The 17077-nt window shown below is 38.0% G+C and overlaps 2 protein-coding genes across 2 annotated transcripts in view; one reads left to right on the forward strand and one right to left on the reverse strand.

Annotated features, from left to right (window-relative positions):
* The window catches only part of plcb1l (phospholipase C beta 1-like), a 196483-nt gene that overhangs the window by 164789 nt on the left and 14617 nt on the right, over positions 1-17077 (reverse strand). The window lies entirely within an intron of this gene.
* Positions 2203-9222, forward strand: bmp2b (bone morphogenetic protein 2b). Its single transcript, XM_028040289.1, has 3 exons — positions 2203-2593; positions 3374-3741; positions 6544-9222. Exons 2-3 carry the CDS (start codon positions 3387-3389, stop codon positions 7437-7439), a joined length of 1251 nt encoding a protein of 416 aa, XP_027896090.1. The 5' UTR covers positions 2203-2593; positions 3374-3386; the 3' UTR covers positions 7440-9222.

The following is a 17077-nucleotide window of genomic DNA, read 5'->3' on the forward strand; positions in this document are numbered from 1 at the left end:
GTGGCCATCTTTTGAAGAAAACATAGCCGTATTTCCCATCAGCATCACTTAATGGATGTCACAGGAGGAAATCAATGAAGCCTTTTCTTATGGAGATAAACAGTAATGCTGCTTACTTTAAATAATGTAGGAAGGTCTTTAATAGTATGTACTGCAAAACCTACTGTTTCATCTTGACCAGAATCACCATAAGCAATAAATATTGTGTATTCCAAGGCATTGTGCTTAAAATATTTGACAAAAATAATTTCCTATTATTCTTGAGGCTTCCTCACTTATAGCTTTTTAAGTTTCATAGTTATGAAACAACCATTAATACAGCAATACTGCTGATTTCTTTTTAGGAACTATAAATAGTAATTTTCTATACTTTCTCAATAAATGTAAAATGAATTGTGCTAACAATAGGATGTGAAATAAAGCAGTTATGCTTCAAAAAACAGCATGAAGATGTGATCCTCTCTCTGAATCACTAAAAATATGGTAAATATGGTATATGGTAAAATGATATAGCTAATGAAAGAAAGTTATCTAAACAAAAAAAAACTTCACAGCTCATTGACCTACTTAAAGAACTGATTGTAACTCACTTATTACCTCTCTTGTATACCATGTCACAAGATAGAGTTAATATACAAGATCTATTCAAAAATAAATGGGGGGGGGCACTATAATTTACTGTTGTGGTAACACTGTTAAAACATTGGTTCATTCATTGTAACTATAAAGGAGATTTCAGCAGCCACTCGATCATGAATGACTGTTAAATACTACCAAAGGAGACGTCACACTGTGTGTGGGAGTGAGAACAGTCAGTGAAACACAGCTCAGCAATTAAACAGAATTGAATAAATATTCATAAACAAAATGGATTTGATGTGCTGGGCTATTTTTTGCAACTTTTGTTTACATTTAGCATGTAATTTTTGTTTGGTTTTTTGCAATTAGCCTAACTATCATTAGTAATCAGACAGGTCGAGTGTAAATAAGGGTGATTCAAGTCTTTTCTGAGCATCTCTAATATTAATTGATTACAGTTGACACACTTTCCTTAACGTGTTTTATTGACTTTTAGAACTAAAATGATTATTCATATGAGTAGCACAATTACATAGTTTAATTTGCTTTATCACCCTTTCTATCTGGGTAAGTTAGGCATAAAATTAGGCGATTCAGGTTTGGACACATGTCTGCTGTCAGCTAGAGAAAAATGGATGAAATAATTAAACCAGGAGCCAGCATGTAAATATTTGCACATGCAAATGGAGTGTAATCAAGAGAAAAGGATGTTACCTGCCGTATCTAAAATCACACATACTACTGGCATTGATGAAAACGTGTTAATTTAAAAGAGCAAAAGAAAAGCTTTGATGAGTGCATTCAGTATGTTGATATGCTGTAATTTTTCCTGTAAAATTCCAGTTTTTTTGAAAGCTTTTCCTTCACTCCTGACTCTGCCCTGAAATAATAAACATATTTGGGTAAGAAATGAGTGAAAGTGAACGAGTATTTTAAAATCATGGATACTCCTTGTGGAGACAGGAAAGATGGTAACATGTCAAAAGTTCTGCTTTTTGGTATATTGGTGCCAGACATAGACTCACACGACCTTGTTAATTATTAGGTTATTCAAAAAAAAAATCCTAAAGTTGATTGAGTTTTTTTGGGGGGGGTTTTGTTTGTTTTTTGGCACAGTTTTGAATTCTGGCGTAACATGGTTCAATAAAACTGTTATGGCTTTTTGGGGTTTTGCTGTGCCACCTCAAGGTCATTAGTGGCCCAAATTTGGCCAGGATTTACAGAAATCTTTGGAGATACCCCTGGCAACTTCTCATTGTGCTTTTATCAGTTCACCAAAGCCCTACAAATAAATAAAATTACTTTTGGACAATTTATTATATTTCTAAGTGATTAAACTAGAAAACTATACATCTTCAAGATTATGTTGCATATGGCTTTTAAGGAAAAAAAGGTTATAGATGTTAGAGGGTAAAACTGAATATTTCAAATTACTTTCAGTAACAGTTTTCTGCGGAGTTACTGTTTTTTCTTTTTCCAACAATGACGTTTCAGTCATGAAAATTACTATAACACTGATGCTCAGTGGGGGTCTCAAAAAAGTAGGTGGGTGCTTGATGTGTGACATCATTACAGGACAAAAAGAGTCGCTGGAGGAAGAGAAGGCACCAATCAATAGAAGCACTGCGGTGCGGCACTCTCCCTCTCGCAGCAACAACTTCTAGAGGGCTGACACTTCAGTGCGCTTCTCTCTCTAACTTTCAGCGCCGCTTCACTTTGACTTCAGCGAGCTCTTCGTCTCTCTAAGATGTGCAGACAAGATTCCTTAGACTTTCATCGATTATGCCAACGAGTTTCCACATAGACTTAACATAGACTATTCCCCTCCTCTACGTTTAAAACTGAACAAGACCTAACTCAACTCACAGCTGGTGAGAATATGTGGCAATCGGTGAACGGCATGGGCTGTCTTTGGTCCTCCAAGGATAAACAGCGTGGATTAAACATGAATTAATGTGGAATTTATCGGAGCTCAAAGGTGGAACGACGACCGGACACAGCGCTTTCTCGTCAGGTAAGGAGTAACTGGTGAATTTGTCAAACTACTAAAATAACATTTTCAGAAGTTTTTTTAATAATTCCTCAAAGAAAATTTATCTTTACAATTTGTACTTTGCTCCCTTTTCTTAGAAAAGTTAGAGGGCGTTTTTTATTGAACAATAAACAGTAAAGGAGCAGATGACAAAAAAAATTATGTAAAAATTGTGCCGCTCGGATAGTATTTAGTTTTTGAAGTTTTTCACGAGCTTTACCAGGGTACATCTGGCTTTGGTACTCAACGTCAGATCTAACACCTGCAAGCCTCTTGAAGTAACTCTATCCATTATGATTACATGACCGTCAAAAGCCTCTGCAAACAATGCCGTCTGACTGTAATGCTGCTGTTGCTGTGGATATTGTAATCTCTTTTCCCTAATACTCCTTGTGATCTTTCGCTCTGCACGTTTTTTCTTTTCTATTCAAATCACATCATCGAACATGGTTTCTTATCTCTGCTATCTGGAGACCGTATGTCTGCAGCCTCCCCCCACCCCCCTCCCCATCTAAAGTGCTTTGAATTTGGTTTGTCCACGTCTGTCATTAATTTTTCGCCTTGATATTTTTATGAATGAGTTCGTGTTAAGCCCAAACTCCCGGGGCGCAGTACAGCCGGTGGGGTTTGTCTCTGTTCTACATCAAAGTGGGAAAAGGTGTCTCCTATTCAAACTGTATGGAGATCACAAAGTGTTTGGGAAGCCCCAGCATGTCAATACTTCCGTGCCAGTGTGCTGACAGAAACCAACTCTTTCCACAGGGACTGACTGATCATGGTCGCCGTGGTCCGCTCTCTCATGGTACTGCTGCTCGCTCAGGTGTTGCTGGAAGGTGCTGCGGGACTCATCCCCGAGGTCGGCCGGAGGAAGTACAGCGAATCTGGGAAGCAGAGCCCGGAGCGGTCGGAGAGCTTCCTCAACGAGTTCGAGCTTCGGCTTCTCAACATGTTCGGGTTGGGGCGCAGACCCACCCCCAGCAAGCACGCCGTGGTGCCACAATACATGGTGGACCTTTACCACATGCACTCTGCGAACGGAGACCACAGCACTAAACGACCCAAGAGCATGGGCAAGCACGCAGAGAGGGCCGCCAGCAAGGCCAACACGATTAGAAGCTTTCACCATGAAGGTACGTATTACTGACATACCTTCACCTGTCAGCCCTCTCAGACAACCCAAACCCATATTTAAACATGACTCAGTGCGTCAAGCTGAGCTTCAGAGTCTTCGCTGTTTTATGACGGTTTAGTTATTTACGCACGACATGCTTTCAAGTTATTTGTAACTCTTAAGAAGAAAAAAGTGTTAAAAGTGTTAAAATGACTCGATTTATAAACAAGAACCTCACGCACAATTTAACCAGCTCTCTTATATGCAGTGATGCAACGGCAAAGCTAACACGCCTCTAGCAGCTGTCACAGGCTTCACAAACATCAAGGGGCAGCGGTATCCCTGGGGTAATTTGTTTCTTAATAATTGATGGTGTTTGCGTGGGCTGTGAAAACAGTTTTTCCAGACACGCACCACAGGAACGGGATAAAGGGCGGTGTACTTTTTGCGCAGGTGATAGACATCACCCTGTAACTTCAAAAACACCCCGCATTAAAGCAGCACGAACCGGGACAAAGTCATCGTGTCAGACTGAGTCATTTTTAACAAGACTGAAATTATTTGTTTGTAACGGTGGAAAGGAAGGGGTTGCCTCCTTTTTCTTTCCAAATCGGCTCTCTCCGTCTCCCTCTCTCTCCGTGATGTGCGCAATTACGCACCTTCCTGTATCACCATAACTGCTCTCTCAGCCTAGGGGACACGTGGGGATTTCTGGAGTGAATTTTTCAGTTTAACTGCATAATAAAAGGGCTGCTAAGATGGAAAAAAAATGGAATAAAGCAATAATTCTATTGCATTCTTAAAGCACTATTAAAGTCGTTTTTATTTAACTATCTCTTGATGGAATTAAAACAAAAACATTTTTAGATATTATTACATATTGCTTTGTGTACAGATTTGATGTCAACTAAAGCCTGGAGTAGCTTTGTAGGCACTATTCCACTTCCTATGATCCAAGTAGTTCTTTGTGCAGCACACACATTACTAAGTCCATTGGGGCCCTGCACAGAGTCCTGATACAGAGTCCTGTGTTTGACTGGAGAAGTTTCCATCAGAGTGAGTCAGAGGGGTGGTTGAGTGGTTGCCTGGGTGCTCTCCAAAGCCCTAGTGCAATGACACCAAGTGGCTAAACTGACACACTACAAACAATCCTGGCCTGAGCTGCAGGGCTGAGTGACTGCTCCCAGCTGACTTCTGGAAACATCTGCTCTCAGCCAACACACCTTGACACCACTGGCAAATGAGTTTAGACTGTATTTTCACCATTGCAGCCCCTATATTTTTTTTTCTTTTGCCTCAACTTTCAGGGCTACATGGTTCCTACTCTTCTCGTGTCACGTCAATGACATTGTCGTGTTTGTTGTGCCATATAATAAGCATGCATGTACAAATGTTAATGCAACTCCTAAAGCAAACATGAGCCATTCACCTCATCTGCTATTTGATATTCATTTCTCTTGGATAATGAGACGCGCTGCTATCAGTTTTCAAAAGTAACCGATTTCCATGCCAAACAGAAAGTTTTCACTATTACAAGGGAAGCGATTGCCAGCAACAGATCTTAAATGAATGACCTGACATTAGCTTTTATCTCCTATTTTGGCACACAGCACAAAAAGAAATTAGGAATGTCGATGCACTCATATCTGCGGTTCACACGCTTTTGACAAGCCTAAGCATGTTCACAAAGCAGTCTCAGAGAGATTGAAAATACTGTAGCAGAACCAAACAGAGAAAACTGTGACAAAGGAATAGACGGCAAGAAAAGAGGATTTGGGGGCTAAGAGAACAGAGAGAAAATGGGATTTGGGTGCTGATGAAGGAAAGGAAGAGCCGGATCGAAAACCGAAGAGAGGGAACGAGACACAGGGGGTTTTCCCACATCAAATGAGAAGTGATGAGTCTAATTGAGCTCTTTGTGCCTTTGGAGGGAGGTTTAGGATGAGATGGTGGAATTTCCTAAATGCCTCCTTTGAAAAGCTAATAGTTTTAAGGTTTGTGTTTACTTTGCCACACCAAACAGATTAAAATGATGGCCTATACATTTTCTATGATCTTTATAAAGTAAGAGTTCAAAGCAGGGCTGCCTGAAAGAAAATTGCAGCTTTTACTAACACTTCTGTCATTTACCGTATCCCATTGAGGGGAATGCCAGTTAACTTAAGTGTTACTTTCATATGCCTCAGGACTGTTAAGAGTAGATATATAAACGATAGAACAAAGAATTTGCAAGTTTATGGACAATTTGTTTGTAAATTCCTCCCCAGAGCAACAATCATGTAAAAAGTCATAAGGATACTGGCATCTTCAGCTTCTTTTGCATTTTTAAGAATCATTTTTACATAGACCAATTCATGACCGTCAGTAATCGTCTTTGATCATAGTTCATTGCTTACGCAGAAGGAAGTTTTCTACAGTGACCAATTGTCTATGCAAATGAGCCGTATGACGGCTGGCTAACTGATCTGTCTGATCTTATCAGAAAATGTTAGCACACTGCTTTCATTCTTTGACATTTAGCTTGACGATTTCAAAAGCTTGACTTTAATGATTGTTTTGCATCTTAATTGCCATTTGTTTGAGTCATACCTGATAGACTGATTCTAATTGCTTAACAGTGGCCCACACCCACACTGTTTAATCGCTTGGTATAGCTTGAATCTACTGATCTAACAATGAGATCTTCATCAGTGTATATGTGGGATGTGAGGAAAATAATTATTTTTATGTCAATCCTTCTTTAATAATAAGTATTTACTTGTTATTTAAACTTTTGTTTGCACAATCTTACACCATATCTGACTATTGTTGTTTCCTGTAGAATCAATGGAGGCACTGGCCAGCCTGAAAAGCAAAACAACCCAGCAATTCTACTTCAACCTCACGTCTATCCCTAAAGAGGAGCTCATAACCTCTGCAGAGCTCCGCATTTACAGGGATCAGGTCATTGGAGCGGCACCTCCTAAGAACAGCAGCTCTACTAGTGGTGCTCTTGCTGGAGGCCTCCATCGTATCAACATCTACGAGATCTTCAGAGTACCAATAGGCACAGAACCTCTGGTCCGTCTGCTAGACACCAGGCTGGTTCAGGACTCTTTGAGCCGCTGGGAGAGTTTTGACGTGAGTCCTGCTGTATCTGAATGGACTTCGGGGAATGGCCCGAATCATGGCTTCATGGTGGAGGTGCTTCATCCAGAGCAGACAGAGAAGGCTGCAGAGCATTCTCAGAGAAGAAACAGGCACGTCAGGGTGAGCCGGTCCCTGCACCAGGACCAGGACTCATGGCCTCAGGCTCGGCCCCTGCTGGTAACATATGGTCACGACGGCCGTAGGGACTCAGTACTCCATACACGGGGGAAAAGGCAGGCAGCAGTCCGGAAACAACGCAGGAAGCATCAGCAAAAGGCAAGCTGCAAAAGGCATACCTTGTACGTAGATTTCAGTGACGTGCAATGGAACGAGTGGATAGTGGCACCCCCAGGCTACCATGCCTACTACTGCCATGGGGAATGCCCCTTTCCATTACCAGACCACCTTAATGCAACTAATCATGCCATTGTGCAGACACTTGTCAACTCAGTAAACTCAAACATCCCCAGAGCCTGTTGTGTGCCCACCGAACTCAGCCCCATTTCGTTGCTCTACTTGGACGAATATGAGAAGGTGATTCTGAAAAACTACCAGGATATGGTGGTGGAGGGCTGTGGCTGCAGATGAGAAACAGGTTGTGTGGACACAAAGCGTGAGTGAGCAAGAGAGAAAGAGAGAGAGAGAAAGACTAAGTGTTTAAGCTCTACTATGGACACCCATTTTCCCCAATGAAGACATTTATTTATATGAAAGAAACAAAATAATAGAGATATTGAGGAAGAAGTGAAAGTATATATGAATATATTTATGTCTACATAAAGTTGGGAAAAATAAATGTTTTAATCAAAGGAATATTCCTTTACTGGTTCTGAAAAAGCATTTCTGTTGTACATTTTGAAATGGGTGCAATACCACATGAAGTATAATGCTCAGATGTTTATTTTGTATTTATTTCTATTATAACCACTTTATTTGTAAATAAATAATGTGTATTTATCATAAAAAAAACATGCAATTAGTCCAGTTTTGTAAGATCAGCACCAGCTGTGTCTGAGCAAGGGACTATAAGGTGAAGACATAAAGATGGGTTTTAAATCCTAACACTACACTAATTGCAACAAAAGCAATGAAATATTTAGGTAAATGTAATTAGAAACTAAAAGCAAAAATCACTAGCATAAACAGCTGCAGTATAGTGCAGGATCACACGACAATTTACATGCCCACAAATGTAATAGACTCCCATGGGAGGATTATAAAAACAGCCAAGCATGTTTTTATACATTACATGTCACTGCAAAGATTCCTGGGAACAATCTTCCAAGAGCTAGCTCTAGTGTTTATTCTTCTCCAAACCAATATTATCAGAGGAAAAAAAGTGTAACTGCAGCGCTTCTGTGGAAGCTCTGACAGGGTTTATTTACAGTACAATTTGACATTGAAAGACTGCACACTGTGTTGAGACAGGGACAGCAACAAGAACAAATTTCACCAGCATTTTAATTAATTTGGATAAACATATACCTGCACCTGTCTATATGCGGCACACGCTCAGACAAATTGCCACCACAATGTCTGTCTCTCTTCCTCTGACATGTTTAAATCATGAGGTTTTAATTAGTTTAAGCTTTCAAGGAAATGTATTGCTTCCAAAACAACACAACTGAAGCACATAAGGCATAGTAACAGCAAGAGACTCATGTTTTATATGAAGTACTGTATCTTACAATATAAATGCTGAAAACTTATAACGGGGATTTGAGCTACATGAAAGAACAAATATACAATCTGAATGAAAGAGAACGGCTCAGAACTGCTCCAAATAACATAGAGGAGATATCTTGTGCTGCCATAACATCACATCAGATAATAAGAGACAAAAGAGAAACCCAAAAGAGTTTTGCGGAGTAAGAATGAGTGCGCTGGCTGCTGTGTTTGCATTAGAAAGGGTTTTGAGGGATCACAGTGCAGCTCAAAATACTTTAAATAGAATGTTTTAATGTGAGTGCACGTTGGGACCATGGAATGTTGGTTTTCAATCTCAGACACATGCATATGCTTGCATGGAAAACCAACGTGGTTGTTTTTTCAATCATCTATTCAAGGATTTCCTGGTGGGCTTTTTCTCTTCAAAAACAAATGTGCATTAAACAAAGATATGCTTGTTACTTATGTGGTAAACATACATGAAAACATTAAGAAGCCGTGGTGCTTCATATAAAAGATGCAGAAACTCAAACAAAAAAAAGTTGCAGTCTATATGAGTTCATGTTTCCTCTGAGTAATCATGCCGATTGAACTACTCCACATTCTGTCACTTAAAAATCATAAGCCTTAATGTAATTTATTTGATGTGACAGACTAACACAAAGTAAGTAGTGCATTACTGTGAAGTAGAAGGAAAACGATAGATGGCTTTCAAATGTTTTACAAATAAAGATCTGAAAAGTGTGCTGTGTGTTTATATTTAAAAACTTTGAGCCATTACTTTGTAGAACCACAGTTACGGCAATTAAAGCTGCAAACCTTTGGGGTATGGCCGAACAAATATTAAATATGCATAGATTGTAGTATTTACCCAAACTTCAGTACTAAATACCTCAAGTTCAGTCAGATTAGATGGAGCAAGCTTGTTAACATAGACTCTTATTTGGATTTAGATCTGAACTTTGAGTGGGCCATTCTATCACATGAATATGCTCTCGTCAAAACATTTCCACTGTATCTGATTGAAAGTTTAGGGTCATTAGAAGATGGAGAGACGGTCACCCATCAGTTGTAAGCAGTTTCCCTGTCTCTGCTAAAGAAAAGCATGCTAATAGCAGGACGCTACCACTATATTTTACTGTGGGGGTTTTGTGTTCAGGGTTATGTACAGTGTCAGTTTTCTGTTTCAAAAAGTAAAATTTTGATCTAAAGACCTTTCTTAAGTATATATGTTGTATCATCTACATTTGGTGTAGCATCTACATATTTCTCCTTGGCACACTTCTGTTATCATCCATTAACTACAAGGGCAAACATTAGTTAATCAGCAGATTATCCCAGGGATGTGAAACTCAGTATCTCATCCACAGTTAACATGGGCATGTAGACTGCTTTTCTGATTAATCCTCTCCTTGCACAGCTCATCATTTTAGGTAAATAGCCAAGTGTTGTTAGGTTTGTTGATGTACAATTTTCTAAATTTTTTGGATGATGCACTGAACATTACTTCCAGATATGTTTAAAGCTTTAGAATATTGTTTGACAAGCTAACCCTCCTTTAAACGTGACGCCTTGATGAGATTATGATATTGACTTCACTAATGTTCCTTAATTAACTTCAGTGACGATCATAGAGCAGCTGTATTAATACAAACATCAAATTATGCACAAATGGAATGGATTAAATAATCAGGTCATCTCTGGAGGAAATGGGCTGCACTGGTTTTTAGGGGTATCTGATTAAAGGAGGCTAAAGACAAATGAATGCTGACAGATTTTTATTTGTTAAAAGTGGTGAAAATCATGGATCCTTCTCATTCCACTTATGAGCTTCTTTGTTATTTACTCCATGTAGCCCTACTAAAATTCATTATTATTTTTGGTTGTAGTGAGACAAAATGTGGAAGAGTTCAATAGGTGTGAATAATTTTCTAAGGCACTTTATCAAAGCATGTAACTGTTTAATTTATTATCTTAACATTCAAACTCAAACTCTTCAACTTCAATTTTTTTGCACTTGTTTTTGTTCTGTCCTTCTTCTCCACCCCCTCTTGATCCCATCTGGTGTCAATTTTTTCTTTGTAGATCCCACCATACCACAACACTGCACATGAGCTACACATACATCCCCCAGTAGCTGCCCTATTTTAATAGACTTTAGGAGGAAGTCACTTTGTTGGCACATTTACTAAAAAATCAACACAGAAAATCTAAACTCCACAACAGTTCCTGCCACAAATTCCAGCAGTAATGGCAAGAGTGGGATGTGGGGATTTTTTGGAGTTAAAAAAAGTGTTAGATTTAGTGGCTTTATAGTTAAGTCCATAAAGCTTTCATTGGGTTGGGTGGAAATACTGCTCCCAGAGTGGGCAGCACTCCCAAAACCCTACTTCTGCACCCCATCCCAGCTGAACTGAGTTTCAGTTGTACTAAAACTTGACCACTGTTTCACCACCTACTGGGGTTTCTCGTTTTGGAGCCCTGTTAGTATCAGAAAGCTCCTAGGGGGCCACTTCTAAACTTTTCACTAAGAAGAAGGGATCAGGGGTCAAAGTAATAAGGACCAATTATCTCCGCCCATTCTGACTGACTTCCAGGCTCATCACGTCATCATGGTCTAGTGGCTTTGAGTGTGGTCAGCCACTGGATGGAACTGAGGATGTGTTTGTTTTTTTACAATCCATTCGTTTTATCCTACTTAGAAACAATCTTTATTTTAGCACCATTTCACCAGAGATGATGATTCAAGATTGAGCTAAAAAACACAGCTGTTAGTCTGTGTATTTAGCAAGTTTCTTTTCACCTGCTGCACAGACGTGGACAAAGGCACTTTTAGAAAACAGATTTTTTTTCCTTCCCTCTCCGCGAACATCTGGCAAATCAGTTAAAGGTGTCCTTCACTGTCTTTGTTTACACACAACAGAGTAACCACACAACTGATGTACATAACACTAGGAGCTGGGGCCCACTAGCATGGTAAGACTCACTCATTTTGTTTGTTGCACAGCAAACTTCACCAAAACTGTCTGTAGTTACAAACAACCTGAATCTTAAGGGTTATAAAATCAGATTTCCAGATTTCTGGCCCAGAATTGGAAAATATGTGGCTGTGCATCTTTGATGAAACAGAGGGCTCCTGAGATTTCAATGGGCTCTGTGCCAAAGTGGAGGATGAAAATTAGGAGAAATATAAAGGGAAAGCTGCCACTTTAGAGTATTTTTGCCAACTTGGGATCTTTTCTTCTTTATTTGCAGAACACTAATTTTAGAGGTGGTGTACATGGTGTTTCTGTATTCCGAGAACAGCCAGTAAGATGACGTCCGGCATAACTAAGGCTGTGGCATCTGTGTAGCAGCTCTGAACACATCAAACAAGCAGGCGTCCACAGTTTCTGGAGCAGAGCAAAGATGGAAATTACTTTTCCAGAATGACTGTATGGTTGATAGTGCCTTTGCGTTTATACAATTGTTGTCCTTCATTTTTTTCTAAATCCATGTTTCTACCAGCATATGAGAACTAAAACGTATCTATAAGATCTTTGCAAAATATTAAGAATTTGTATTTAATAAATTTAAGCAACTTCCTAATTTGAATTTTATTCCCAATTCTTAATTTTATTTGCTAACTGCTCAGGTTAGTTAGCAAATACATTACCACTGTATGATTGTTAGTAATAAACCTGGGTGCAAACTATGCTCTGGTACTCTTATTTCTGAATTTGAGAGCAAGATAGTAATTATTCTCTTAGCTTATTTAAGTTTATATAATAATCTGGCAGAAGTAAGTAAATTAGCAAATAATTTATGATACTAGCAGTTCTTATGCCAGTTCCCTTTTGTATCTGTCAATGATCAAGAGAATTAGAATATTATCTTCTCTCATTGTGCTCTTAGCCAAGCATATCCCATCGTCTTGACATGGTTTTTAGTACTCTGTACTCAGTAAAACAATATAGGTTTATTAGAATAAAAGTATAAAAGTTAATAGTAATTAATTTAAAAAATAACTGCAATTTATTTAATTACTTTAACTCTATAATCAAACAGAAATGGAGTTCAAGATGTGTACTTTGGACTTTGAGGACTCACACTTTTCCACAGATGACATGGAAAGACTTCCATATGGCCCACATGTGGACAAACGAGTTTGAGGTTGGATTTGCCTCTAGACACTGACCTTAGATCAGCGTCGCGTTTTTGCCTCTCGTGGTTACAGTTAGGTTTGGAGTAAAGGGTAAACCCGACAGATCCTGGAACCTTGCCGTAGGGCGTCTCCTACACACCAAGCTTGAAAGAGTTATTGTGGTTACACGAGCAGCCTCCATCTTTATAAGAGGAAGTGAATAGATCAATCAAAGGGAGCAGCATGACATCCCCCGGCATGCCTGTTAAATAAATGTCAATCTCAGACACTGTAAATCTCATGCATCACCACAGTTACAACATCAAAATAGTGTTTGCATTTAAAGTTGGCAATGAAAAGAGAGCTACAAACATAGCTGCCTTGTCAGATGGAAGAACAGTAGCAAAAGATTGAAAATGCACACTATATCAAATAAGTGCAACACTTAAAGACAATACACCAAGATTTATCTTAAAAAGCTGGTACATAAAGCCCTAGTTAACAAAAACACAACTTGCGTACTGCTGTACTGCTGGGGTCTTCAGCTGCAGTCTCAGAGCACAACTCAGGCAACTTTTAGATGTACATGTGCTCCACCACACATGAATTCTGTGACTGAATTACCTTGTCAGCATGAAAGCCTGTTCTAAAGATATATATGACTTTAGTGTTGAAAATAGTATACTCGTGTCACACAGTTTCTTATCTTGCCAAATATGTTATATCTGTTTTACCAGAGTCTAAACATGAAGGAATGAATTCCATTTTGTGAAACATAAACTCCGGTCCACACACAGTATTTGTGTTACTTAAGATAGGCACCTTTTTGCTAACTTACTTTTGCTGTTAAGACATCATTTTGTCGATTTATTTTTTAGTGTTCATGAAAACTTTGCGCTGTGCTACCAAACTGGGAGATGTGGAAGATGCTTTTGAAACACGCATTTACTCGCTTGCCTCAGATTTGTATCTATTCAACTGAGGATATTATGGTGAACTCAAACATTGTCATATTTTACATTGTACATCAAACATGGAAGATAAACGTTTTCTAAAGACAATAAATTACACCTGATGCTGTTATAGCTACAACTAATGAAGAGCACGGTGATATGCCTGAAAAGTGTTGCTACACTGATCTGTTGAAATAATAAAAATGTAAAAAGAAATAAAACTGCATCAATGGGATTTATTTTTAGTGTAAAACATTTTCTACCATCATATTTGGTAGAAAAAAAAGTCTTACATGGATAATATTTTTTAGTAAATAATAGTTTAAGAATATAAACAGCTTCAAATAGAATTATTTTTGTGTTTTATATATTTATATTTATGTCGATGTTTGCCTTTCTATGTGTGAGTTTATGTTAGTACTTCTTAAAAGCATTTCATACAAACATTAATATTAAAGCATTAAGAGCCAAATTAGACACTCACTCAAGGGTTAAAAGCAGCCGGTCTGATGCACATAAATAAATATAATTAAATCAAACTCGCAAAAGAGTCTCTGTTTCTCTCTGATTCTCTCACCATGAACCTGCTATTCTGCAGATCACCACAGCGTGCAGAACATTGAGTGTGTTAATACGATCAGGACCGCTTTGATTTTCATCTAAGAGGCACCAGAACCAGTTGAAAAGAGCTCTGAAATAGGTTCACTTGTATTTTACTATGTATGCAGCAGCAGTGACTGGTTCTGCTTTGCTCCCATCCCTGTGCTACAATCTGCTCAGCTTGGATGCAGTACAAAATGTGCCTTGATGTGAGGTCTGATAGAAATACAAAGATCTGATAAGGAAAGCTGTTACCATGAAAACAACTTTAATCCTAAAGAATTCAGCTCCTATTTGTCCCTTTAAGCCTCTGCAAGACGGACACAACCACTGCAGACTTTGGCCACAAAGTTGTCAGACATGTGTGACATCAGCACAATACATTGCATGTTTACTGTTTTTATTTTATAAATGTGAGACACTGTACAATCCTGTGGTTTTCAAGATTTTTATGAATGCCAATATCAGAATGAAATTTTATTACCATCCCCAGTTCACTGGCTAGAAAATTGTTTTGACTTAATGATACAAAGTAAATAATTAAATAATAATAAATTATTAAATAAAATATATTTGCAAGGTAAGAGGAGAAGCATGCCATTATTACATTATAACATTGTATGCCATTATTGTAACACTTATTTGCAGTGTTGTATAAAGTACTGAAACCTCAGAGTCAAGTAAAAGTAGAAGTACCTCTCCAAAATATGACTTTGGTAAAAGTCGAAGTCACTGACTGAAATGTTACTTGAGTTAAAGTCTTAAAGTATCTGAAACTTCTTGTACTTAAGTATGGAAATTACTGTAAAAATGGATGTACTCAAGTAATGTAATGAAAAGTACAAGTAAAAAGTAAAACAAAGCAAATGCAGTTTGAATGACATTTTTTATATTTTGGTAAACTTGTCAAATACACTTAAAATAATGTACACAACCAAGTGCAGGCAAAATTAAACCTGCTAATAGATATACCTGCAGGCATCATTTAGTTAAGAAAATTAGGTGCTTTACCTATAGCACAAGGTTAACTTAACCTGCTTTACAACTGAACCAGCTTCTTAGTATACCCTCCAGGACAGAAAATACAAAGTTTTTGTAAGCCTCAAGTTTTCCCTTCAAGTAAGGTCAGTGCTGAAAATGAGAAAAATAAATAGTACAGAAAATGCAGCCAACATGAAGAAAAAGAGCTGTTACGATTACTCTACTTCACAAATCAGTGAATCAGTCAATCCTACAGTCAGTAGGTGGTGCACACAACTGGTCATTATGCAAAAGAAAAAAAGAATTGAGAGGGAGATGCAGCTTATTGGCATCTGTAAACCTGGTTTTGAACTTGCATGCCTTTCCTATATTCGTTAAATTTAGTCTAAATTGCTATCGCTATGGCTTCTGTCCCCCTTGAACAGAGGAGTCTAGGTAGCCTGCTACAGTCAACATTAAGCCTAAGCTAAATACACCACGTGTGGAACTGAAACAATGCCAAACAAAGTTCATTTATGGTCAAGATTTCACAATACAGTAGTGCCTAGTGACCAAGCTATAGTTACTGAAACAGGAGGATTATAACCATTTCATAAGAAGTTACCTCGATGTGTTTCTTCAAGTTGGACGGGGAGTTTTTGTAAGATAGAATTTCCATGTGACTGCTACTGATTGCGAGACTTGCTTTGTGTTTAATGGGAGAAGCGAAACAGGTGTATCCTAATTAAAAGTAAAGAATCAAGAAATGGCAAAAAATGTGGAATGAAGATAAGAAAGGAAGAAGATTACATGAAGTACAAAAGTCAGTTCAAATTCGAAGCATTAATGAAAGAAACAGAAGAGAAGAAATAATAATTAGTAGATTAAGAGTAGGTCATACCTACTTAAATGACATGCTTTATACAATAGGGAGGAAAAATAATGATAAATGTGAGAGATGTGGAGAGAAAGAAAATGTAGAACACATCTTGATGAACTGTAAGTCAAATGAACTCGAAAGGGAAGAATTAAAGAGAATAGTTAGAAATATAGGGCATGAATGGAATCTTAAAGGTATATTAGGAAATGAAGGAAACATAACGGATATTCACAAATTAAGGAAAGCATTGTTTATTTATCTTAAGAATACAAAATTAAAAAATAGAATTTAATAGATATGAAGTAATGCTTCTACACACTCATGTACAGTAGGTGGCGGTATGCACCTTAAAGTTGCTTGTGATCCGCCATAATAGAAAAGAAGAAGAAGAAGAAGTATCCTATTGGTGGTGATGAACAAGCCCAGGCAAGCAGGCTACGGACTTTGTTCGGTAGCCTGCTTGCTACTTGCTAATCAGTAGGTGGGATCAAAACACTTTGTTTCTCTCTCTCGCTTTTTTGTAACGAGTAACTAAACCACACATTGAAAATGTATCGGAGTAAAAGTACGCAATTAAGTTCGGAAATATAGTGAAGTAAAAGTGAAAGTCATCAAAAATGTTCATACTCCAGGAAAGTATGAAGTACTCCAACATATACTTAAGTAAAGTAGTGAAGTATTTTTACTTCGTTACTATACAACACTGCTTATTTGGTTGCTAAGGTATTTGATTAGCACTTTTAAATTATATGGTAAATTATGTAACGTACTACATGGGGCATTAAGTCACTCATGCTACAAATTGTTTGCCCAAAATACATATGGTAGCTTAGCTTAGCTGAAAATTAGATTGTGTACGATATAGTGTGAGACAAGTTAGGTAGGTGGGGCTGGAGCATTTTATACATTAAAGTTGGAATATGAAACTTAAGAAAAATATACATTTTTTACATTTTTGGTAAAACTGTCAGTATGTTGTGACAATATAGTATAAGACTGATGATGTGTGGGGAAAAAACAAAATCAAACTCCTCTGCTTTCT

Source organism: Xiphophorus couchianus, chromosome 15 (assembly GCF_001444195.1).
Source record: "Xiphophorus couchianus chromosome 15, X_couchianus-1.0, whole genome shotgun sequence".
NCBI classification, from domain to species: Eukaryota; Metazoa; Chordata; class Actinopteri; order Cyprinodontiformes; family Poeciliidae; genus Xiphophorus; species Xiphophorus couchianus.